Raw genomic sequence first — 27,295 nt, 5'->3', positions numbered from 1 at the left:
TCTGTGTGTGTGTGTGTGTGTGTGTGTGTGTGTGTGTGTGTGTGTTTAGTGGGAGAGAGAGGACCCTGCCCTTATTTGGCAGCATGTCATTGTAGGATTTAAATTGAATATAGTTAGACTGGTTGACTGGATTAGAGCCTGTGTTTGGGTGTCCCTCTGTGCATTTGTGTTTCAATATGCCTCCATATTTGTAATTTTGTAAGTTATTACTATTCTGCTAAATGATACTATTTCTGCTTTTCATAAGATTTGTGCCTAATATAGTATTTCTGCTAAATTATAGTATTTATTATTTTTATAGGATTTGTGCCAAACATAGTATTTCTGCTAAATTATAGTATTTCTGCTTTTTATACTATTTGTGCCTAATATAGTATTTCTGCTTTTTATAGGATTTGTGCCTAATATAGTATTTCTGCTTTTTATAGGACTTGTACCTAATATAGTATTTCTGCTTTTTATAGGATTTGTGCTTAATATAGTATTTCTGCTAAATTATAGTATTTCTGCTTTTTATAGTATTTGTGCTAAAACATAGTATTTCTACTAAATGTAGTATTTATGCTTAATCATAGTATTTCTATATATTTCTGCCAGGTCCCCAGGCAGCTAATCCTCTGTGAGGACTTAGACATTCAAATTTTCAAATCAGGGCCTGCACGGTTTCCCAGCCAATCATATATGTGTCCTGAGGCATTCAAATTTGCATATTGGGGCCTTCATGGCTTCTAAGCCAGCCAATCATATCTGAGGGCTGAGGAATTCAAATCCACAAATCAGGGCCTGCACGGCTTCCCAGCCAGCCAATCATGTATGTGGGCTCCAGGTATTCAAATTTGCATATTGGGGAATTCGTGGCTTCTAAGTCAACAAGTCATCCATGTCATATATCTCTAAAAATTCATATTTTAATGATAAATTGTCAACACTTGAAGATTCCCCCATCTCTTCTGAACAAAACGGTGTAAGAATGACCGCTCTAGCCCCTATGGTTAGGAAATTATGGTCATTTGTTTGAGGGGAATCCTCACTATGTGAAATAAACTGAAAGAAGCAGGTCTATGTCTCTGTGCTGCCTGTGTAAAAAGATGCACCTGTTTTGGCGGGAAAACGTAAACAGCCTCTCTGATTGGTGGATTCAAATTCAGCAGCTCCCAGGCTGACCTAGAAACTTAGTCCTCTCTCCCTGTGTGTGTGTGTGTGTGTGTGTGTGTGTGTGTGTGTGTGTGTGTGTGTTTAGTGGGAGAGAGAGGACCCTGCCCTTATTTGGCAGCATGTCATTGTAGGATTTAAATTGAATATAGTTAGACTGGTTGACTGGATTAGAGCCTGTGTTTGTGTGTCCCTCTGTGCATTTGTGTTTCAATAAGTTATTACTATTCTGCTAAATCATAGTATTTCTGGTACTTTTCGGTACTTGTGCTAAATACAGTATTTCTGCTAAATCATACTATTTCTGCTTTTCATAGGATTTATGCCTAGTATAGTATTTCTGCTAAATTATAGTATTTCTGCTTTTTATAGGATTTGTGCCTAACATAGTATTTCTGCTAAATTATAGTATTTCTGCTTTTTATAGGATTTGTGCCTAATATAGTATTTCTGCTAAATTATAGTATTTCTGCTTTTTATACTATTTGTTCTAAATTATAGTATTTCTGCTTTTTATAGGATTTGTGCTTAATATAGTATTTCTGCTAAATTATAGTTTTTCTTCTTTTTATAGTATTTGTGCTAAAACATAGTATTTCTACTAAATGTAGTATTTATGCTTAATAATAGTATTTCTATATATTTCTGCCAGGTCCCCAGGCAGCCAATCCTCTGTGAGGACTGAGACATTCAAATTTTCAAATCAGGGCCTGCACAGTTTCCCAGCCAATCAAATAAGTGTCCTGAGGCATTCAAATTTGCATATTGGGGCCTTCGTGGCTTCTAAGCCAGCCAATCATATCTGAGGGCTGAGGAATTCAAATCCACAAATCAGGGCCTGCACGGCTTCCCAGCCAGCCAATCACATATGTGGTCTCAGGTATTCAAATTTGCATATTGGGGAATTCGTGGCTTCTAAGTCAACAAGTCATCCATGTCATATATCTCTAAAAATTCATATTTTAATATTAAATTGTCAACACTGGAAGATTCCCCCATCTCTTCTGAACAAAACGGTGTAAGAATGACCGTTCTAGCCCCTATGGTTAGGAAATTACGGTCATTTGTTTGAGGGGAGTCGTCACTATGAGAAATAGACTGCAAAAATCCTGTGTCTCTCTGTGCTGCTGCGTGTGTAAACAGATGCACCTGTTTTGGTGGGGAAAAGTGCACAGCCTCTCTGATTGATGGATTCAAATTCACCAGCTCCCAGGCTGACCTAGAAACTTACTTCTCTCTCCCTGTGTGTGTGTGTGTGTGTGTGTGTGTGTGTGTGTGTGTGTGTGTGTGTGTGTGTGTGTGTGTGTTTGTGTGTGTGTGTGACAGAGAGAGAGAGAGAGAGAGAGAAAGCCTTTTAATGGGATGATCCCATTGTAAGATTCAAATTCAATATATTTAGACTGGTTGACTGAATTGGATCTTGTGTGTGTGTCTCTCTGTGCATGTGTGTTTCCTCATGTGTACATATTTGTAATTGTGTGGCTGTCATAAATTTTTTTGCTGATTTTTGTCATTTAACAAGTATATTTGAGGGAACCTCAGCATGTTCAGCATTTTTTCAGCTGTCCATTTTGCTTTTCCAATTTTTCTGTTTAACTTATTACTATTGTGCTAAATCATACTATTTCTGCTATTTTATAAGATTTGTGCTTAATATACTATTTCTGCTTTTATAGGATTTGTGCTTAATATAGTATTTCTGCTTTTTATAAGATTTGTGCTTAATATAGTATTTCTGCTTTTTATAAGATTTGTGCTTAATATAGTATTTCTGCTAAATGTAGTATTTATGCTTAATCATACTATTTCTGCTTTTCATAGGATTTGTGCTTAATATAGTATTTCTGCTAAATTTAGTATTTCTGATTAATTATAGTCTTTCTACTAAATCATAGTACAGTATTTCTGCTTTTTATGGGATTTGTGCTAAAACAAAGTATTTCTACTAAATGTAGTATTTATGCTTAATCATACCATTTCTGCTTTTTATAGGATTTGTGCTTAATATAGTATTTCTGCTAAATTATAGTATTTCTGCCAAATTATAATATTTGTGCTAAAACATAGTCTTAATTTAAAATTACAATATTCATAGTTCATCACAGTGTCTCTGGTAAATCACAATATTTCTGCTCTGTTGTACTATTTTTCTAAATCATAGTGTTTCTGTAATGTTTAAGTATTTTTGGCTAAATATATTCTTTCTGTTATCTTATACTATTTCTCCTAAATTCTTGTATTTTTGAGAAGTTATCATGTTTCTGGTAAGTTACAATATTTCTGCTAAATTCTGCTATGCTATTGTATTTCTGCCAAGTATTATGTTTCCTCTAAGATATTGCAGTTCTGCTAAGTTATTCCATTTTAGCAAACTTCTTTTGCTTCTGCAAAGTTTTTACAATTTCTGCAACTTTTCAGCTTTTTCAGCTACTTTTTGCATACAGCTTCAGCTTTAAGCATCCACACTGCATTTTCGCAGGAAATGCAAATTTTTCTAGTTCATATTGTTATTGCTTTTAATTGGATCTTTTTCTATCTCTTGATGCAAATTTTGAACTGTCTTTGGTGGGATGTGGACTACCATATAGGAAACGCGTGGTTGATTTTTATTTTTTTTTTACCTAGTCAGTAACAAACATTAAAATAAACAAAGTAAAAAAACTGATATGGAAGTTGCAAGCGGCCCTGTGATTGATTATTTGATCGATTATTGTGATTAAAACATGTATGACATTCTGATTGGGACTCTGATCAGAGCCCACAGTTTTCCTGGGATTTTCCTGGACACCGTAGGAAGCAGGAACGACCCTGAGCCCTGTGGCTCATGTTGTGTGAGGGCAGTCCTGCAGACTGGGCTCGGCCCCAGCTGCAGCTGCAGCATCCAGCCGGTGAGATCAGATCAGCCCGGCGGGCGGCGCATTGCTGCTACCTGGCTGGGATCCTGCACGGCTTCCCACACACGGAGTTTGAGAAGTGCCCTGGACTTCCTGGTACGGGACCATGGACGCTTTCTGCTCCACTTTGCCCTGAGGTTTGTGACCGAGGAGGAGCTGTCGCGCTGAGAGCAAGGTGAGCCTTTGAGGAGTTAGTTTTGCGCCGGTGCGGCGGGAATTAATTTTGCAGCGGTTGGGAAGTTGTCGAACAGCTCCTGAAAGGCATCTGTCAGTGGACACAGTAGCGATACCGCGGGGCTGAATGACGGCAGCCCGCAAACGGTGGCGTTTGGGAGTGAAGTGGAGCATAGCGCCGGGGCTTTTCTGGACTTCTCCCGGCGCCTGTGTGGGATAATTCGAGTCGTTCTGCGTTTAGAGGGAATGGTTCATTGTGTTTTATTGTGGTAAACTTTGTACTTATTTGTATTCACTGAGGCCTACCTAGCCAAACCCCTCCGGTGTTGAGCTAGCAGAGTAGCAGAAGGCAACTTCCGGTCTCATCCTACAAAATAAAGCTACCGCTGAAAGGGGTGGTTATGCGAGTAAAAGTAGCTGTCGTTGATTATGATTTATTTACATTTACTATATATAGTCATAGAACAACTGTTATCGTTTTGAAGATCTTTCCTGCTTCACACGAGCTCACACGTAAAAAAAAGCGTGGAAAAAAAGCTTAAAAATCACCATTAGTTTTGGATATGAATCCCGCAAATTCCTTTTAACCGCCATGCTTTGAGCTGTACAGTAATTATTTATAATTTCAGTATTTTCGTGGGGTTTTCAGCACATTGTTTTTTATTCGTATGTTAAAATCGCTTTAGTTCCGGTTGGAGTTCAGCTGATTGTTGCTACATTACCTCCCGCAACGGAATCAATATAGACTAAGCACCATTCACTGCTTCTAATTGGCTGTCCACGCGTGCTCTCAGGCTTCTAATTGGCCGTGACGGTCTGTCATTCATTTTGATGACCCCACCCTCCCCTGCGCTCACCGTCAAAGCTGTAAAATCGTTCACTGAATGTGCTTTCCACTGTGTGTGATATCATGGTTTTCACGGGAGAGGAAAGGATAGAAGGGGCCAGTTATGTTGAAGTGAGGTTCGTCAGTTCAGCTAGAAATACGCAAAAAATCGGAAGTAAAGCGAATGTGTTTTCAAATTAAAAGCGAGAGACTTGCCAGTACAACGGTTAAAAGAGCGTATATTCACACCTAGGGATGCACTGATCACTCTTTGTTATTGAAAGCATTATTTATACTGAAAACCAACTAAATAAGCACTGTGGAAATCATGTGTAACGTCGCAATACAGTTGTACTTCTGTATCTTCTGATTCTGGTGTCTTATCTTAAAAAAAGTTTATTAGGAAATTTCTCAAGGTATTTTTCATTCACTGACAGGTACGTAAACTACATGCAGCGTTACTTTCGCATTACCGAAAGAAAAGAAAACTGTTTTACTTTGAAAACAATAGGAGGAAATGATACCTCTGAATGTTGCACACTTGACAGTGGTGTGCTTTTCTATCCCTCCTGTCCCGCTTCAGGATAATGCGGCTTAACTCGGTTGGGAGCTTTACAATTTCAAAACACAAGGCATTTGTAGTGGTGTGCACAAGTGAGGCTGTGCCGTGCACGGTGTTTACATCGAAAACCTTGGAGGTGTTGTCCAGCTGCATCGCTTGACACAAAGCCCCAAGACTGAAAAAAGAAACCGAGGCATAAATCAACTAAAGATTTCTTCCTCGTTATCACAGTTGTCATCTTCACCTTAAACCTGTGATTAAGCTTGTTTGTCCCCTGCAGAGCTGCATTTCCAGTGCTCAGCGTCTGGCTGCCTTTGAGATGAGCAGCATGTCAGGATGTGTCAGGGTCAGACTATGCGCTTTATCAGCTTTTATTTTGAGCCATTGTCGCCACTGCCCTGCTGCTGCTTCTGAGTTGCTTTTCTGGGATCGGTTCTTTCCCAGCTCTGTCAATCAGAGATAGATGTCAGAAAACTAGAAGCAACATTCCTGGGCATGGCAACTCACACTTTCTACTTCTTCTAGGCTCCTACCATAATGCTTATAAAGTAACAGTAAGCACACTGTAGAGTTTCACAAACTTTTAATTTGTCTTGATGTGGTCTGTTTGCTGCACCTCACCTAACAACACTTTTTCATTCTGTTAGCACTTACATGTTTAGGAGATGTTTAATGACCCTCTAAATTGGCTTTTAGTACGAGAAGTCCAGCTATGTGTTTCAGTCTGCATGGGCACAAAAATCAAGCTTGGTTTACTTACTTTTTGTGGATGGGCACACCTTTCCCATTGCCATGGTTTCTTCAGCAGCTGTTCTAATAGATCATCATATAGATATACAGCATATAGATCACCATTTCCATCTAAGAGTTAGACCAAAGAAAAGGAAACTCTGGTCTTGCTTTTTTTGCCATTGGATGACTGCACAGTGTTTTTGTCTGTTGCTATCATGGTGCTTGATTATAGAGAGTCAATCTCAGTGAGACCTAAGATTTCAGTGAGGACATGAGGCCTCTGATGAGGACTATTTCATAGTGAGTAATCCAAGTCACGCTGCAACATATTAAGGACTAACCCTGTGCTGTGGATGGATTATATCAGACCTCCTTTTGGCTGAAGTTGGGTCTGTTTTCAGTGTTTTCTTCCTGCCGTATGATGAATTTATCTTTGTCCATCTGGGACCCTTAACATAAACTTTACTGAGAATAATTTATATCTTTCTTGTACTAGTCTATTAGCCAGGCAGCAAATCGCAACAAGCCAACTAGCCCAGCATCACTTTTTCTTCTTCTTTGCATGTTCCCATTAGTGCTCACCACAGCTGATCATCTGCATCCATCTCACCTAATCCCTACTATCCCTAGCATCCTTCACTACATCCACCCCTCTCTGAAGTCTTCTTCTTTAGCATCCGTTGTCAGATATATCCACTACCCATCCTCTGCACATGTCCAAACCATCTCAGCCTTGCCTCTCTAAATTTGTCTCCAAACCGCTCGACCTGAGCTGTTCATCCTCATTACTTCCTGTGAAAACCTTAGCATCTTCATCTCGGCCTCCTGTCTTTTTGTCAGCGCCACAGTCTTATCTCCACCCACTCCACCCTGCCTTCACTCTCCTCTTCACCTCTCTTGTGCACCCAACTTAACTAAAGCCTTCCACATGTTTTCCATCAGAGGAGATTTGAATTTATTCAAGAATACTTCAGACAGGGGTTCATCCCACAGAACCTTGTGAATCCTCTGTTTCGTGGATGATATGCTGGGAGAACAGTCACACTGATCGTTTTATTGGAGCTGATTGATGGTGTCTCAGCGTTTGTTTGCTTTTTGGAACCGAGGGAGCGTTCGGACTAGGAAAAAGCAAATTACATCATGCTTAACAACCGGATTGACTCGTTGCAGCGTTCCCCAAACCTGGACACCTGTTACAGAGTACTCTTTAAACAGTAGTCTGTACACAGCTGAGCGGTAGGATCAAATAAACTCCTACAGCTCTCAGAGCGCACTGCGCTTATATTGGTGAACCACACAGAAGCGAGAGGAGTCTCAGAAAGAGTCTAACTTGCTCGTCATTCTGCCACGAGGGTGTGAGGTCAGAAGCTGCCAGAAAAAAACTAGAACATAAAATAATTTGACCCAAACTGATGCCATACATCATCCGCTTTGGGCCGTAATCTGGTTGGTATTTTGATGCTTTTATTTCCTATTAGTTTTCACCTTTTTAAGGTATCAGTTTGGTAATATTGAGTTTTATTGAGCTTCATACCATTCTGCTTATTTAAACATTTTGTTATATGTCTATTGTGTTAAGGAATTTCCCAACTCTGGGAGAATAAAAGTATGTCTTATCTTGTAGCCCGAGCTGGGCAGTGTTATGTGAAGACTTCCCCTCAGAAAACAGATTTTGTGACGCAAAGTAGAGGAATTTTAAGCAAGGAGGTGTTTTTTTAGCTTGAGATACTGGTAACAAGGACTACAAAAGCCTGCAGCTAATTTATCATCACACACGACATGTCGCAGCCTCTGCAGTGAACACATATGGATAAGAAATGGATAAGAATAAACAGTCAAATTCCACAGAATGTGAGTATAGTTTGTCAAGCTAGACGGGGTTGATCTTTAAAGTCTTTAGCTGTAAATCCTAACCCGCCAGCTCACCGACCCTCATAAAACTTTCAGAGCAACCTGAACTCTGAGGGAAGCATCACCTGCCCAGCTGATAAGGTTTCAGTTTCTAGCTCGCAGATTCTTCAGCAGGGTAGAAGTTCATTGCACCAGACGGAAGGTCTGATTAATCTTAACGCTGCCCTGTTGCCTGTAAGCCATTGTCAACACTTGACCTTTTACACAAAACCTCACGCTGGTTTTCTACAGAGCTGCTGCACTGTGTGGCATTTTAGAGACCTTCTGCATACGAGGTACCCTTCTAATCTTAGTTGTCTGTATTTTCCCCTCATTTCTTTCACAATCAGACAACAAAAAGAGCACCAAAACATGTTTTTACTCTCGTTACAGAGTTCTAACTGCTACTGTGTCTACAGCTGCTTTGAAGGGAACCTCTTATGCCCTTTTCCAGCTCCACTTTGTTCTTGTACTCTACTAGAGGAATTTTGCATGATTGCAAAACTACTGGGTGACTGTGGCTCAGGAGGTGCAGCAAGTCGTTTAATAATGGGAGGGTTGGTGGTCTACGCATGTTGAAGTGTCTTGGGTCTACCTCCGGGCCTTCTTCTGGTAGGACATGCCTGAAATGCCTTGCCAAGAAGGTGTCCAGGAAGTATGCTAACCAGATCCCCGAACCACCTTAGCTGTGGAGGAGCAGTGGCTCTACTCCGAGTCCCTCTTGAATGTCCCAACTCCTAACCCTGTATCTAAGGGACAGCCCAGCCACCCTTTAAAGCACAGGTGTCGAACTCTAGGCCTCGAGTGCCGGTGTCCTGCAGGTTTTAGATGCGTCCTTGATCCAAACAGCTGATTTAAATGGCTAAATTACCTCCTCAACATGTCTTGAAGTTCTCCAGAGTCCTGGTAATGAACTAATCATGTGATTCAGGTGCTGACCCAGGGTGATATCGAAAACCTGCAGGACACCGGCCCTCGAGGCCTGGAGTTAGACAGCCCTGCTTTAAAGGAACTCCTTTTCTTTGCTTGTATTCGTGACCTCATTCTTTCAATCACTACCCGAGCTCATGACCATAGGTGAGGGTAGATTGACTGGTAAATAAGCCATCTCTTCACCACAAACATGGTCGATTCTTGCCTCACTCGTGAACAAAATCAGAGATTTGGTGATTATGCTTCATCTTGCAGATATTGTGTTAAGCTAAATGATGACTAAAACAACATCAGCGGCGGTCAACACAGAAGCACCTTGTTCTCTGATCTACAGCTTGTTAATACAAGACTTTCCAGAAGAATATCTTTATTCATAGACTCTGCTAGAGAAGAGCATTTGGTTCAGAACTGGTCAAAATATGCTGCTGCAATTAGTTTAGGTTAAGAATTATCTGCTGTTATCTTGCTGACAAATATCCAGGGCAGTTTAGCACCCATATTCTGGAGCAAAGTTTATTATATTTTCCTCAGTCTAACCATAATCTCCATATTGGTCCAAATAAATAAATATGCTGCCAGGGACTGAGTTGGAGGCTGCTGTTGGATGTGTGGCTCAGAGACAGGAAATGGAAAAGCGTGGGGTCAACAAGCACAAATTAGTTCATCTCCTTCTTTTCTACCTCTGTAAGAGCATCTGCAGTGCCTCTTCAGAAACAATTGAAAACATTGTGTGTTTGTGCGTGCGTGCGCGTGTGTGTGTGTTTTCCTGTTGAAAGGGCAGTGTATTTACCAGCCTGCGTGGCGTCAGGTGGCTCCACAAACTTGAGAAGGTTTTGTCCAACTGAAACTCTGTAACATAGCAGCAGAGCCTTTAGCAGGCCTGTGCCTCTCGGCCACATGCAGCACGTCTCTGTGTGTTTGCAGTTTTAAAGCCGACCCTTACCATGTTTCTCCCGCTGTGTGGGTGTGGTTGTGCAAACAGGTAGCCGAGAGAAAAGAGTTGGGCTACATTTGAAGGCTGTATTTAAGTTTCCTCCTTTTATGCTGCTTGAGTATTGCCCTAAGTTTTATGACTTTTTATTGAAGTATTGCATCTCAAATAGTCAGAGTATTGTACAGTAAATCTGACGGCCAAGGGAAACATGATTATAGTGATGGTTTCATGACAATTATCATTTATGTTTATTGTTAAATGATCCCACAATTAATTCATCTTATTAAACCAATTAATCTCAGGATATTAAATTTACCACCATTTTTTAAAAACAAATAGTTTTCATATTTTTTCTCTGTTCATCAATTTGTTGATTGTTTTCATTTACTGAGAAATGGATTCAATCTCAGTTTTTACTGACAGTTCAGTAAGCAGATCAATCTCTCTCTCTCTCTGTAAAGGTAACACTATGCCAGCCGTCACTTAGATTAGGTTAGCAAAGAGACTGGCAGCAGCTAGCCTGACTCCATCCAAAGGGGACAAGGTCTGCTAAACGGTGCCACTAAACTTCATTAATTATCATATTTATCTCCCTTTTTAATCCCTGCAAAAGCACAGTGTGATGTGTGAAGAGATGTTGTGGTTTGATAGGTGCTGGTAAGTGCCTTTTATTTTCTTTGGAAAGAGCCAGGCTCAGCTTTTAAGCTAACTGGGTGATTTATCCTTTCATTTAACAGGGAGGAAGACAAGTACTGCAAATCTGCCACACTATTAAAACCACCGGAGTAATATTGTGTACCCACCTGGGAATGGACCAGGACCTTAGAGTTTATAGTGTGATGATTTGAGATGGAGGGTCTTTGGAAGTTGAGCATGCTCAGTTGGACTAGGATCTGGGCTCAATACCTTGAGCTTTGTGTCACGTTCCAGCTGAGAAGTTTTGTGTTGTGGCAAGAGGGGAGGCTGTAGCCATTGGGGAGTGACATTTTTATGAGGGGTGTGCTCAAGATAAATTAAATAACAAAGATCATCACAGATGTAGATCATAGATATGTGTATGTATGATGTAGCTAGCTCAGGAGTGGGCAACTCCAGGCCTCGAGGGCCGGTGTCTTGCAGGTTTTAGATGTCCTTGATCCGACACAGCTGATTCAAATGGCTAAATGACCTCAACATGTCCTGAAGTTCTCCAGAGGCTTGGTAACGAACTAATCATGTGATTCAGGTGTGTTGACCCAGGGTGATATCTAAACCCTGCAGGACACCGGCCCTCGAGGCCTGGAGTTGCCCACCCCTGAGCTAGATCATAAACTGTACAGACGCATTGGTGAGATTCAGATATCTGCTAAAACAATATAGCCCTCCAAAATGGAACCACAGACTTCTTCAGCTGATTGTCCCTTACGAATCAGCCGTTACAGTGCTGTAAGAGGCACAAACGGCACAAACCCACAAGCACCAGTCAGCTACAACTCACAGGAAATGTCACATAAAAGCCACAACAGTTTGTGTTGTAATTTAGTGGATATTTTAACATGGGGGTCTATGGGGATTGACTTGATTCTGGAGACAGCCTCAAGTGGCCTTTAACTGCAGTTTCACAGCCCCAGAGGATTGCTGCTTGGTGTTTCTTTGCACTTAAAGTTTAAGACGGGCAGTCTTCTTCACTTCACCTGTCACCTGTTTTGATGTCGGCTGATTCACATATCAGCTGAATTTTGATAAGGCTTTCTGAACACAGCAGAGCTGAATTCGACTTACTTGGCACACCAGGCGGCTCACCCACACACAGGTTTCCAACATTCCCTCACTGCTATTCAGGCCTTGGCAACCGAGCTGCTGCTGCTCGTCTTTATTGGCCACCGATCCCTGCTGGCTCAGCCCACCGCACTCTCCTCCTTTTGGAGCCCAGCTTCAGAGCAGCAAAACACAACATACCAGCAGATGCTGAGCTGCCCTCTGGCCTGTGTGCATGTGTGTGCGCGTATGTGTGTGTGTGGGGAGAAGAAAACGACATTGGCTAACCTGATGTCCAGCAAACACACCAGTGTTGGCAGTGTGGGATTATGAAGGCCGAGACGGCTCGTTTTGGACTCCGTTTGCCGCCAGCCGCTTGTTCTCTGCAGTGTTGGTTTGGATTGTTTTCATGTCAGTAGGTTTTTAATTCACTTCAGAGATGCCTAACCACTGTGAGACTGCACAGTTACTCTTTAACACATCATAACAGCAGTTACACATCCTTCACAGCTGCTGGCCTGCTGAGTTTATAACAGAGAACAGAAGAGGTCTTGTTTCTTGGCTGGCATGGTGGTTTGAGTGCTTTTGTGTGCAGTTTTTATTAAATTTGGAAAGTCGGAGCAGTTTAGAATAAAAGTATCTCATTTTCAGCTGTGAGAGTCGAAAAGTCCCGCACTGAACAACTGCACGACTTGTTATTTCAGCTCTGATAAACCCAGCACTGCATGTACTCAGCTCCAGACGGCACACAGACACAGTTAGCAAGTAGCTGTTGGAACCAGTTAAGCATATAAAAAAACATATAAAAGCAAAGTGGAGGGAGGAGGAGGGTGAATATTGGACTTCCTTCTCTCATTTGCTTGCTATCAAGGTGTCTATGCAAACTTTTAAAAGTTTTAAATGGAAGATGTGCTCACATATGCTTTTCTAAAGTAGCACAAAAATAAATGTAGGTTTTATTTGATTGAGTGAGCCTCATACAAAAGACATCTGCATCGGTGATAATTGGGCCTTAAGGCAATGGTTAATTTTATTGTAGGGTAGTGGAATCATATTAGGTTTAAAAATGTCTTTCTTAGTCTGTATTTGAGGGTTTTAATATCCTTGTGTTCACGTCAAGTGCCACACATGTAGTTTATTAACACACATACACGTTTTGGTCGTCGCCAGAAACTTACCTGCTCATGCAAATGCTGGCCAGCTAGCTTGAATAGTAAGTTTCCTTCATAATTTATTGTAATATAATATCAGATGCTAATGTTGGCTTCAAACTACATTTTAAAATCTGAGGAGCCGACTTCTTTACCCACCTCCACGTATAAAGCCGTATTCTTAGTGTTTTAACTTGGTGTTCACTTATTTAATAGTCCTGACACTTTCATTAACATTAATTAGTGTGATTAATTAACTACACTGCTGCTACTCTCTTTCTCTATGTGACCCCTTTAGAGTGTCTTTGGTGCATCCCCACATCGAATGAGACAAAGACATCCACGTGTCACTGACAGCAGCCATGCACTTAAGTATACAGAATTTTAAGGTTTAGCGTAATGTAAAAGGGAAGAGTTATAAAACAATTCAGCATCCGGCAGAGATGTTATGAAGCTGGCCTGAAAGACCGAAAGCGTTTCTTCTATCAGGCTGTAAACATGTTTTTGTCGGCTGTAAATTTGGTCTTTTAAACATGGCAGTCTTTGGGGATTGACTCACTTTAGGAGCCGGCCTCATGTGGACTTAAGAGGAACTGCAGTTTCTGGCAGTGATTGAATAATCAGTAAGTTGCTTCTGCATTAGGTTTAATAATCTGGCAACTAAAGTGGTGGAAACAGCAGCACCACATTTGCTACATCCTGCTGCTTTGTAATCAGTTTTTAAATGTGTAATCAAATCACTTCAGTTGAGCTCATCGGGGCACAAACATTGCCTAAACAAACCCGACCTTGTGACCTCTGGATGGTGCTTGGTATCACTGAATCAGCCCACAGTCCTCTGTGACTGTGTTTGATTAGCTCCATGCAGTGCAGCTCTGTTTGCTCAGTGCTGATAACTAGCAGAGGTGAACATATGGTGGCTCTAATCCCATGTCAAAGCCTCAGAGCTAAGACTGTCTGTCTGAAACCCTGTGAGATCTCACTTCCTCTCTGGCACTCTTGCAGATTCACCACCCCCCTAAAATGGCTGGAGGGTGACATGTTTGTAGTTTAAACTCTTGCTGAAACCTTTAAATGTTGCTGCATTGACGTGCATCAGGTCCTCACATGTATTTTTTCTGAAACATCTGACATACCAGCAGCATCTGTCACCTGTTTTCCAATGTGTTGGCTGCTTCTGTATTTACTGTGCATCCAGTGTAAGTGGTAGATATTGGAAAATGACATGGTGCACAGTCTGCAGAGTGGTATTTTAATACGGATGGCTGTTTATAATACCTCTGCACTGGTGGAAGGCGTGCCTGGAGGGGTTTTATTGCCAGGCTGAGATGGCGCTAAGGTCACAGGCGCCCCATCTTTGGCGCGAACATCTTCAAATTTGGCCAGGTTTTCACTTGCACTTAAGGGGTTACATAAATAGATTAAATAGTGACAGGACCAGTTGTTATTAATCTCTGGCTTCTTCCACAGCGTGTCTTCGTCCTGTGTCCTTCCCCTCACTCCCAGCCAGTTACGGCAGTTGGCTGCCTCTCCTGTTAAAAGGGAGTTTTTCCTTCCCACTGTTGCTAAGTGCTTGCTCATCGAGATTTTTCTGATTGTTGGGGTGTTCTATCTATTATTCTGGGATCTTTACCTTATAGTATTAAGCAGCTTGAGGTGACAGTTGTTGTGGTTTTGAGTTATATAAATAACATTGTTTCAATTTATTTTCAATTAGTTAGGGATAAAAAACTGGATATGAGAATCCTTCAAAGTGTCTGGTGAACTCAAGTCATTCAAGAAGGGACCAGAGTCAGAACCAGCTGAGGAACTGGAGGATTGGGAGAGGGATTCCTGGAAAGTGCAACCCCAGTGACCTGGTGACCCAGACTGGATACATGGTTATGGATGGGTGGGCGGTCAAATATGAAATCTAGACAGACATGGATGTACACTGTAACTGGTGGATAGTAAACTCGGTGTCTGTGATAACGATGCTTAAGAGCCCGTCTTTACTATGAATGCATCTGCAGGGTTTGCTGCTGTGCTGCTTAATTGCAGATCCCTCTGCTGCTGAACTGTTCTGCTGACCTGTGCTGCTTTTCTCGAGGATATTGGATCCTCCACGTCTGCAGCACTTCTGCTCACACCAACATTTTAAACTGGGGGAGGGGACTTCATTTCTCCATCATCTGCCCCCCCCCCCTCCTTTCCTGCCTGATACTCCCTCCACTGCCTGCAGGCATCTGCAGAGTGATCAAATTACCCGTTATTACCGCGTGGTGCCATCACATTACTGTTATTTAGCCCAATGACCGGCCTGGACTGATCGACACTCTCACACACATGTACACAAAACCAAAGCCGTTAACTGACCCACACCGGTGAAAATGTTAACGACCAGCTCCCACACCTAAAATCAATCACATATGTGTATATTGGATTGATTGGAGGCAGAATATGTCAGTTTGTTTATATTATATTTATATTCGTTTTATTTCTTTAGCAGTTGGAGCCCCTTTAAAGTTACTGTTTTGATTATGAAATCCTAAGACAAAGATAATCAGTGTTTCAAATCCTAAACACAAACATTTGTTGCTGGGAAGACTGTAAACCCCACTCTGATGAAGGTGCTGTGTTTTTTGGCTACATTAGGGTAGCAAATGGGGAGACATTTGGAGGAAACTCCAAAGGAGGTCTAGGGTCTCAGTAAAGATGGGGAAAGGGACCTGCAAATTGAATGAAGAGAGTTCAGGTGGTTCAGGTGTTTAACAACAATGTCTCCTGGGCGCCTCCAGGGTGTCTTGTTTCAGGCACCTCTAACTGGGAGGAGATCCCAGGCAGACCCAGGATATGATGAAGATTTTATGTCAAGCCACTTGGCTTGGGAATGCCTCACTGTGTCGCCCTAGTAGAGCCGAAATAGGTGGCCACGGAGAGCGAGGTGTGGGCATCTCTGCTTAGACTGCTGTCCCTCCAGCTTGGACCTGGATATTAACTGGTTAAGTCTTATATTTTAAAAACAAATGGTTGTGTCCTGGCCAAATATTTGTGTCGTGGTACAATCCGATAGTTATTTTTATTACTTTTATCACCAGGAAAAACACCTGTTAGCCCATAGTAACTGTTATCCTCACTTTACCTGCTTTGCTGTGTGTAAAGAAGCTGCCTGAGCTCTTCCTGTCCAACACAGAGAGCGGAAGGCAGGACAGGAGGGAGCATGACCAGGAAAATAACAACAGATCAGTTCAAAGAAAAATCCCAACACTTCCAAACCACAGATATGGATATAAATCGAGGGTGTAGCTCCTGTACAGGCCACTGTTGGGTTTAGACTCTTTATTTCGAAGCCTTTTTGTGGTCATATTTGCAGTTTTCTTCTTGGTAAATTCTCAAATGTAATATTACTCCCGACTGATGTTTTTGTCTTTTCCTCCCCTTCAGGTCATGAGTGCCTTTAAGAAAGACCCAGCTGAGAATAGCCTCACCTGTTCAAAGCCACGCCCTACTTGGGCCTCGCCCTGCCCCCCACCGCTGGACTCCCACCATGAGTAAGTTCCAGCCAGTTGTTTATTATCGATCGGCTGCTTGTTTGCTCACCCTTTCACTTTCGTTGCTGTGTTATTATTTTATTTATTTATTTTACTTTTCTAATGCTGGATTGGTGGCTTTAGAGTTTGACATCATGAACACCAGTTAGAGACAATCAAGTGGGAGAATTTACAGGCCTTCATGGTCAGGATAGTTTTCATATGAAGATGCGATGTGTAGGACTTTTTCTATCCGTGATGCTAGAAGCACAGAGGAGCAAGTGCTGCAACCCTAGCCACCTCATTCCTCATCAGTCACTCTGCAAAGCATGATGGGAGGGCGACTGGAGCGGGAGGGGGAGTCAACTCAATGCACAGTGTGTGCGCGTGTGTGCGTGCGTGTGCGCTGTTCTGCTGTGTGGTCATGTGACTGCAATGGCTCGGCCCCACATGTCAGCTCAGTGTGAGTCATCCAGCGAGTACAGGATTTTCTGTTAATATGTTCCTACCTGTACGCACGCACACACGTGCTCATACGGTGCACCGTATATACACAGCTGATCACTGTCACACAGAATGTAGTTTGTCTTCTGCTGGACATACGTGATGCATGATACAGATGAAAGACAAATAGACTCCAGAGTAGAGACTTTGAGTGACAAAAGTTGGCAATTGACCCGCTTTATCTCCCATTTTGGTAGTCGAATTGAAGCGCTTTTGTGTATCGATACAGGGACGTCAAATATTGATATTTTAATAAATACTCTTATAATACAACGATAAAGACGACTTCTCTTCTGCACCACTATCCTGAGATAATGTCCAAGCGAACTTGGATCAGATCAACTCAGCTGAAAAACCACAATGACTAATGACACAGTTAATTGCAGTGTTGTCTGAAACAGTATGTAATTGCCAATTTGACTACATTTAGTCAGACAGCAACATTTATGGCAGGTTTTAGTGACAGTATTGGTGACAATATAATTTTGCAGCATAAAAATAACTAATGAGATGATTTTATCTTATTGGCTAAAAACAGATATTGAAAATCTATCTAGATACCCACCTGTTGTTCAAATGTTGTGTTTGTCAGGGGCAACCGATAAGAAGAAACCTTAAAGGAAGGGAAGGGGAGCTAAAACAGCTTGTTTCATACAGAGTATCTGTACTGAAGTCCAGTATGAGATAAATGAGGATTACTTTGAACTGTGGATCATGCAAAGCTACTCTGGTAGAGGTGCTGTTGATTTGGGAAGAATGGACATTTATTAAAAGGATTTTGGTGCTTTGGAAACTCTTATCATAACAGTTTGCAGCATGAATATGATAGCAGATGTCTACAGTGGTTTACTCAAGTTCATTTAACGGAGCTACAGCTGCTTCAAAGGGTCACTGCTGAATCTTATCTTGATTTACTGCCTGCAGCTAAACGTGTGAGATGTTAAGAAAGGAACGGTTTATTTATTCACTCCAGCAACAATAGATTTATTTGCTCTTTGATATCAGGTCACTGCATTTACAGCGCTGCCCTCTCCGACCTTTTCTTCTTTGCCGTTTAGCTCACATTACAGATAGGGGATTGAACGGGAGCCAGCAGCATCTGCTGCTGCCAGCAGTCGCTCTGCACTCTCCAGCGTTTCTCCACGCAGAGCCACAAGGCCGAATATTTGTGTACCAGCAAGCTGGGAGTGGGTTACCAGGGCAACCCAGCACATGTGAGGCATGTACTGGAAGCCGATTGGATTAGACAGACACTTCTGAAGGGGGGGGTGCTAAGAGATTTAACCTGATTACTGATTTTTTTTCTCCTCTGCACACACACTCAAAGAGGTGGCGTGTGTGTCAGGAGTGTTTGGATGGCTGATGTGATTTATTGTGAGTGATGTGAATAAAGGGAGTCTTGACTGATGAGCTAAGTCTTATGCGGTGGAAAAGGTAACCGGCACCTTGGAGGTTTACGCGACTTTGTGTGTGTGTTGTTTTTTGTTTTTTTTTTAATTGATGTGTGTTAGTGTGTAATGCAAAGGTCATGGGAACAATACATTTTAATGTTGTAATATGTTGTCATCTAAGAGAATTGATGCAGATCTGAAAAGAACTCGTGCCACTTGGGCCAAGGTTAAATTGTATATAACTCAGATTCAGGTTTGCATGGATCATAGCAGACTAAACCTTATTGATACAGACAGCTGATGTCAAAAATTCAGCATTCACCTCACTAATGATTACAAAAATAACTAGAAACTAGTGAAAAAAATGCCAATTACCCACATAAATCACCATAATTGTGGACGCTTTTTTGGGAGTTTGTTATACCATTTCCTGGGGGGCAGATAAAATGTGCACGTCTACCCTGACTGCACAAGGAGTTTATTTCTGATTGGATCACTTCCCTCCTTTCTACACAAATGAAGTTCTAATTGGATGTCGTCTCTCTTGTCTTTCATGTCATTTTTATTCATTGATCAAAGTGTCGATAGATTTCATCATAGTTTTTGTCCCCGTGCATTCGTTTTTATTTAGTTATCGATCTGTACACAGAATTTAACCTAATTTCAACCATTCACCAATTGAAATTCGAGCATTTTCTATTGAATAGAGGTCTCTAACATGTCTAGTACACAACTGTTAAGGCTAAAAACTACCACATCTTCAAAAACACAGCATTTGATCAACATTTTATTTAGCTGTGAAATGGCTGGTATCAGAGACATCAACTCCAGATACAGAGATGACATGGATATCTAGTTTTAAAAAATCTTAAACATGTTTATGTCGTTAATATTTGTATATCTAGATGTAATCTGTGCTACTGTCGCGTTGCGTGTTGCATGGTGAGCTTATCTGCACGAGTCTCTAATAACTTCATCATCCAGTCCTCTGCATTATTGTCTTTCTGTCTTGCAGATTTTTCTAGACCCTTCTTTGACTCCACTTTTTTTTAAAAACATATTTTCAACAGCCTTTCAGGAACTTTTTTCTTTTTTTTTTTGGTTATTGTAAATGTGGACTTTTTGTTTGGATTTGGCATAAAACCTCCCAAAAACTCAAGTTTAACCAAGAGCCAACCTGAATATACGAAACCACCCACCGGCCTGTTGCAGCCTTAAAACAGTATCAGTGTTAAATAAACAATTTAAAAAAGTTGTTAAAAAAAAAGTTAATATCTAACCTTTGTGATGGGATCTCGCTCAAAGGCAGAAAACACAGCAGATGAACAAAGTTGGTGTTTTTTGTTGTCTTAATGGGGCCCGAATGAGCAGCCGGCGCGCTGGGAGAAAGTCTTTTATGTGTTTTCATTATTCATCTCAACCTTTGATAGAGTCACTCTCTCGCCTGGAGGTGGTTGGTGATGTTGATATCCTGGGCTAATTACCTTAATTACCCCCCTATAACACACAGAGCCACCGGCCTTGGCAGGGCGGGGTTAGCGTCCTCTAACAAGTCTCTTCCTCAACCAGGAAGGCTGACTCACTCCAGATGGAAGAAACGGGGACACAATAGCAAGGCTCATCTTTCAACTGCTATAAATGGATTAGACGCTGGATGAGGCTAGGGCTGCCACGATTAGTCGACTACTCACGATTACGTTGACTATCAAAATCATCTAATTTAATAGTCGACGCGTCGTTTGAAGCTTTGTAAGATCCCAAAAGACGCAGGAATAAGCAGTAGGATTTAAGAGTGTAATAACGGGCCGAAACTCGATAGCTAGCCGGGGGCAAGGCTCACTAGAGCCTGCGAGAACACCGGACTCCCGGCAAATCGTTTTCAAACTCACCACCGTCTTTCGCTACTCGGGTTAAACATGATATACAAGTCACTTAGATAACTTAAAAATGTTATTGTTTGGCTTTTTTCAGTGTTTTATTTGTTCCTGAGTAAATCAGTTTGGCTGAGATTAAAGTTATAGTTTTTACACAGCTGAATAAACGTCAAGCAGACAACAGATTATCAGATGTGTGAGATACTCGAGAATATACTCCGGTGTCCTGTTATATTTTAGATAGCAAGGAGTTTATTAAACTTCACCGAAACAATCTGCAAATTTCATTAAAATTTAATAAACTATCATCTTGTGTTTATTTTTAGTTAGCATATACCTTAAACACTTAAAGCTGTAAGCTAGTGATAGTTATAAAAGAGCAGATGCATGCTGGTGCAGTAAGCTGTATGTTTTATGTCCAATGGATGCATGATCTGATTAGTCGACTAATCGCAAAAATAATCGGTGACTAGTCGACTATCAAAATAATCGTTTGTGGCAGCCCTAGATGCAGCATCACTGCGGGTGCTGCCTTCTCAGGGTTCTCACAGGAGGCCGGTGGGAGGTTAACTAAGGACCACTGGGTACCCTGGACAGGGTTCAAGCTGTTCACCAAAGGGTCAAAGGAAGTTTTTGTGGTTGTTCATTTTAGATTTTTAGACTATTATGTACGGAAATATAATTGAGTTTGTGTTTCGCAGGTGTGAGAGGGATCTGAATCACCAAGTGGAACTAAAAGCGATATTTTTAGGAAAGGGAAAAAAAAGACCAGGGTCTTGAAATGTCACCACAGGTTGAGCCTTATTTACTCGTAGTCTCTGTGTGTTCATTGTTACACAACACATTTCATTCTGCGCCTTTATTAGATTTCTGTGGTCATCTGCTCTGTATAGCACATGCCTTCAGAGCCGGTGTGATACAACAAATAATACGATCTGTGAACAGAAGAAGCTGTTTGGTGATATAGCACAGAGTCATTATATCTGGAAATAATACACTGCAGCTCTGTCTGTAGCACAATAACTTCCAGCCCTTCCCTGCAGACCAGTAGGAAATGGATTCCCAGCAGAGTGATAACAGTGGAAGGAGAGGAGATTGATGACAAATGAGGAACAGACGTACAAGCTGTGCGATGTTTTATTGCTGTTGTATAAACAGCACAGTTAGTTAAAGGAGGATAATGGCTGTACAGGAGTTTCTATCAGCAGCAACAGTTTGGTGTGTCTACATAAAAACACTTAATAAGCTCCTATTTGTTCTGTTTTGTTAAAGCTTTACTTGTGATTTAATGTATAGCAGGTTGGCTGTTTTATCATAATCTGAATATCCATTAGAGTTATTGAAATGCTTTGCTGTGAAATATTTACAGAGCTCTCATTAAGAAATCTGTAACTAACTGCATGGATGTCAGTAATATTAATGTATGATATGTCTTGTTTTTGTGGTTCTTTTTTAGAAAGATAGATCTTAATTTCTGAATTAGGAACTGTAGCTGGGAGATAATGCAGTGAAAGTAAATGTGATTCTTAAGGAAACATCTCATTTATCTGTCATGCATCTCTGCTCCTGTTCATTTTAAACACTTGTGGAAACAGCAGTTGTTTTTTGGAGAGGTGAAATTTTCCTTTCAGCACCACATGTTTTGCTAATTCCTGATATATCACATGACCTTATGCTTTCAAGTGCGGTGGTTTCACAAACAGACCAGCAGCCACCCAAGATGATCATCGCAGTGGCTACTGGTCTGTTTGTGAATATGCTAACTCTCCCGAAATCCGAAAGAAGCATTTAGATGTAATGCAAGTCTGACTTTCTAACATATGACCGCACATGCGGGATGAGAGTTTGAGGGCAGACATGGACCGTTAACGCCAATCTGTTCACCTGTCCTTCGCCCACACACAGACGTGTACCTTCATCTCTCCCTGTCAGGAGAAGCCTGATGTCATCGCGTGGCGTGCTGGGCCCACAGTGTGTCTGGGCGTGGCGCAGGATAATTATCTTCTTCGTCAAAGCCTCATCTGGTCTCCATCTGCTGGACTCGGAAAGCTTAACCACAGAGCACACAGGGAAACGGTGTTTACACTCACTGCCCTGCTAGACCTGCAGCTTCTATTAAAACTCAAGTCGGTTTGCAGGTTTTTTCCAGCTTTACCCCAACAGTATCACATGTTAACACCTGGCTGCAGCTCCACAAATATACAGCCTTTCTATAGATAGCATCAGTGAAGTTCTGTTGGAAATATTTGTCTGAGCACCCACATGTTGGGTATAGCTCTTGAGGGAAGGGAGAGTGTTATTAACTCCACCATAATTTCCAAGCCTGGGAACTTCGTGAACATAAGCGTGCAGTCCCCACTATGATGCTAATCATGTCGGGTACGTGTCAGCTAATAGCGCTCGTGTCTCCCCGCTGTGCTTGTCATTCTTAGCTTGACACATTCAGATCCAAATAGCTCTTAGCGGGCGTTCAGAGGCAGAATAGAACTGTGTCAAAGCACTGCTTTAAACGAGGCGTGTTAGTTACTGTACTTTGAGATTAGGACCGTCATGTTGAGATGCCGTGAATGGCAGTGAAGTTCAGAACCTGTGCTGAACACTGCAAAGATTATGATCATAACCAAAGCCAAACAATGAGGAACTGAGTTTACAAAAAAAAAGCAGACAAATGAAGCCGAGGCTAAAAACCAGAGTTCCTGGAGAGGCTGATGAGACACCTAGACTCCCATTTTAAATTCTGAACTATACAATAAAATACAGATGCTTATAGCCTGGAGCAAAAAGCTTGTGTCTCTGGTGAGCCACTTCTGATGCAAGTTAAATCCCTGTTTTATGTTTATGGTATGTCTGTTAGTAATTAGTATCCTTGTCGTAACTGATCAGTTAGGGCTTTATCTTTTCCTCCATTTATGGTGATGACAGCCATCGATGCTAAAATCAAGGCTTTAGAACAGGGCGTCATAAATAAATGGCTATGTGAAGCTGTGATATACAGTTTATAATGGTACAACAAGCAGTGAGCCAGGCTGACCACAGTGGTCTCATTAAAAGCTAAAGCTAAATCAGATGGTTTGTACTTTGGGTATTTGGCTTATATGCAGAGTTATTATAGTTTTGATTGCAAAATCTTTATTTCACATCTAGTTTTAGTTAGTTTAGCTTAGTTCGCTATAATAAACCATCTTATTTGCTAGTTTATTATAGTAGTTGTAGTTGTAGTATAGTTAAGTTGCAGCCAGCAGCTTGTTAGCTTAGCGTAAAGTTTCAAAGACTAGAACCTGAGAATTTATTCCAGTCGCTCTGACAAAATTACAAACAAAAAACGGGGTTTCTCACTGACTGTGGTTTAGTTAAGTACTTAAAAGATCTGAAGGATTTCTAAAGCAGCAGAGCTGTTATTGCTGCAGGCTGTTTCTTAACGTCTGAGCTATTGCACAAATCTAAGTTTTGTCCGGTCCTATGTTCCCTTTTTTTCCTTTTCTTTTGCTTGGTTTGTGTTGGTTTAGCTGATGACACCACATCCCTGAAAACACTCGGAGGCAGCATTTGTTCTTGTGTTCATTGTGTTTTTCCCGTTAAGCTCTTAAGCCCTGAAGTGATGATGACACGTCTCCTGGTGTGAAATGTGTCCTCTTACTTTACAGCAGCTCCAGATAGTTGAAGCGTCTGTGCCCAAAGAATGACTCTAAGCTAATTATTGGCGAGATTGGAATTTGTTTGCGTTGGAAAAGCACCTTAGAAAGCAGGGCCGTTTCGGTTTATTGTTGTTACGCAGGTCGGGTAGGTTTATTAGCCCGCTGTACTTCCTCTACTTCAAGGACCTGTTGCCTCAAGCATGCTGTGCATTTGAACTTGTACAGAGTCTAGGGATTAGGATTAGTCCAGATTTTATAACGGATGACATACTGTTTTCATTAATGCTGCTGTGGCACATCTAAGGGCTCCCACAGAAAGGAAGTGAGGCATGCGCCCCTAGCGTGGCATTAACGCTGCAGATGTGATGAATTTTCTCTGCAGCAGCAAAATGATCATCAAATCTGTGATGTTTACTCCCCAAATGCTACTTGTTGTTGTTTTTGCACAGACTCTTCTGTTTCTGTTCTTTTCTCTCTTCTTTTTTTTTTTTAAACTTGCAGTTAAATTTGTTTTGCTGTCTGCTTTATCGGCTTAACACAGAGATTCAACCAAAGCAGAAGCTGGGAAAATGAAAGCCATTCGCTTCAGAGCAGAAACCATAAAATAGGAATTGATTATTTGTCTTCACAGCGTTGCTTCCCATTCTTATGTTTTGTGATAGCAGCAACCAAAACAGTTGCAATTTGAACAAATTTGTACTTTGAAGGACTTTGTTCATTATTTATAGCTCATTATTTCTGTTCAGTTCAGTTCAGTACACCTTGCTAGTATCAGATTTGACCTTATTTTGCCTTCACAGCTACAGTGGGGCAAAAAAGTATTTAGTCAGCCACCGATTGTGCAAGTTCCCCCACTTAAAATGATGACAGAGGTCAGTAATTTGCACCAGAGGTACACTTCAACTGTGACAGACAGAATGTGAAAAAAAAAAATCCATGAATTCACATGGTAGGATTTGTAAAGAATTTATTCGTAAATCAGGGTGGAAAATAAGTATTTGGTCACCTCAAACAAGGAAAATCTCTTGCTCTCACAGACCTGTAACGTCTTCTGTAAGAAGCTTTTCTGTCCCCCACTCGTTACCTGTATGAATGGCACCTGTTTGACCTCAACCCCATAGAAAATCTGTGGCGGGAGTTGAAAGTCCGTGTTGCTCGGCGACAGCCCCAAAACATCACTGCTCTCGAGAAGATCTGCATGGAGGAATGGGCCAAAATACCAGCTACTGTGTGTGCAAACCTGGTAAAGACCTATAGTAAACGTTTGACTTCTGTTATTGCCAACAAAGGTTATGTTACAAAGTATTGAGTTGTATTTTTGTTACTGACCTCTGTCATCATTTTAGGTGGGGGAACTTGCACAATCGGTGGCTGGCTAAATACTTTTTTGCCCCACTGTAATTTAAGTCTTCATAGCATAAATTTAACAAACATTCCTCATAGATTTTGGTCAATATTAACATGACAGCATCACACGGTTGCTGCAGATATGTCGGCTGCACATCCAATCTCCCATTTCTCTGCATCCCAAATGTGCTCTACTGGACTGAGGTTTGTGACTGTGGATGCTATTTGAGTCCAGTGAACTCATTGCCATGTTTAATAAACCAGCTGGAGATGATTTGAGCTTTGCAACATTCTGCATTATTTTGCTAGAAGCAGCAATCCAAAGATGAACACTGTAGTTTTAAACAAATTGACGTGGTCAGTAACAATACTGAGCGATGCTCAGGTGGTGCCGCCAACATTGGTACAACAATTCTAAATGCGTATTCTATGTCATCCTTGTCACTATCAAGTTATTTACCATATAACCACTTTCTTAAAAAATTTTTATTGATGGTACTTGGGACGACGCAGAGTCATCACAATCACTTCCCTAGATAATCAAAGATCAATCAGTTTTAGGAAGTTGTGTAGTTTTCCTATTAGGACATCAGGAGAGATTCATGTTGTTCTGGTGTTTGAATCCATTTTGCCCTTGTGTTTGATGTAGTCTCTAAGTTTCAAGTCATACTACAATATTTTGGAAAGTATTTCAAGTCTGCGTTTGAAGACCTGGGAAACTTTTGATGTGTGAGTCACCAGTCTAGATTCATTACAGGACTAAGATTCCTGAAATATTTTGGATTCACTTGTAAATTTAGCCGGGGTGTAATTTCAGCAAATACAGGGGTGAAGGTGGAAAAGTAATCTTCCCCCAATCCTCCTCCTCTTTTCTCTCTCCTTTCCACCACTGCACATGGTCTGCTGCCATGTTTTATTTTATGTCTTGCCCGTGTGTCCTCTATGACGCTCAGTGGCCAGCCGCTCTCTCTGTCTTTTCCTGCAGTTGTGAAAGATGCTTGGCTGCCGTGTTTGTGGTCACAGAGTTTGTGTGTGTTGGGGTTGGTTGGTGGTGGTGGTGGTGGTGGGGGGGTGTTACAGGAAGGAAGCTTTGCTGGAATATGATTACATCTTCCAGTAAACAAGGCAGCAGGAGGAAATGGATCCAAAGACCCTATCCTCAGGGCATCACGGTGCAGATACTAAAGCTGGAGAGAGAGATTTAATGGGTAATATAAAGTTACCGAGCGAGCACATGTGCCCTGATACATGGCTTTGAGAATCAGACCTGACCAGTTATTGGTTTCTTTCTAGCCAAATCTTTTCTTACCAAGATGCTGACTCCATTGGTAGGTGCAAGCTCTCACAGCTCCACAGAATTTGGCTTCTTTTTCCTTTCATTCTTTTTTTTTTTTTTTTTTTTTTTTTTTACTTTTACATCTTATTGTTTCTTTATATACATGGGGATTGAAGGTTCATCCAGTTACCTGTTAAGTAGTCTTTGAAAGTGCCTGTGCTTTTTAAACCTGGTATGTTAGGTAAACACTGTCTACAGTGCTTCTTCATATTATTGATTATTATTACATCAGTCTCCTCGCCGCACCTTGCTGTGATGTCTGGCTTTTTTCAGATTAATGATAATGAATGAATGATAAAAAATCTGTGTGCATTAAAGTAAACCTGTTGATTGTAGCAGCTTCTGTGATTCAGTGTTAAAATAATCCTTCTTTCACAGCTCATCCTCTGACTGAAACAAGCCATTTTTAGCTCAAGAGGACTTTGTTCTGATTGGCTGCCCCTCAGAAACAGAAGGTTTTGACAGCAGTTGGACGGGGCTTGTGCGCTCACAGAGATTACTTGTACATGTCCTGACCTCACAGCATTACTAGCCCTGTTCCAGCATTGTAGCGGTATGTTTACCATAGGAAATAAGGAAAAGCGTAATAGGTGCCCTGCTTTCACGTATAAAATGCAAGTTTCCTTCATGGACAATGACATGAACTCCATAACTTCCTGAAACCCACTCGGCTTCCTGAAAATCAGTCTGTCAGAAATAATTAAATGATCCTGT

The 27,295-nt window shown here is 41.3% G+C and overlaps 1 protein-coding gene across 3 annotated transcripts in view; it reads left to right on the top strand.

Annotated features, from left to right (window-relative positions):
- Positions 1 to 3,970: 3,970 nt before the first annotated feature.
- usp6nl (USP6 N-terminal like) overlaps positions 3,971 to 27,295 on the top strand; it is a 104,767-nt gene continuing 81,442 nt past the window's right edge. The window contains exons 1-2 of one of the 3 annotated variants that reach the window (XM_014410995.3): positions 3,971 to 4,221; positions 16,409 to 16,515. In XM_014410995.3, the coding sequence (XP_014266481.3) occupies positions 16,512 to 16,515 (4 nt within the window). In that variant the 5' untranslated portion in view covers positions 3,971 to 4,221; positions 16,409 to 16,511. Of the gene's footprint in view, positions 4,222 to 4,468; positions 4,490 to 16,408; positions 16,516 to 27,295 lie in introns of those variants that run through there. The other 2 variants (XM_076875443.1, XM_076875442.1) reach the window with 2 other exon arrangements.

This window comes from Maylandia zebra, linkage group LG17, assembly GCF_041146795.1.
Source record: "Maylandia zebra isolate NMK-2024a linkage group LG17, Mzebra_GT3a, whole genome shotgun sequence".
NCBI classification, from domain to species: Eukaryota; Metazoa; Chordata; class Actinopteri; order Cichliformes; family Cichlidae; genus Maylandia; species Maylandia zebra.
Note: the sequence above shows the minus strand (reverse complement) of the source record. Positions and strands in the feature narration are given on the sequence as shown.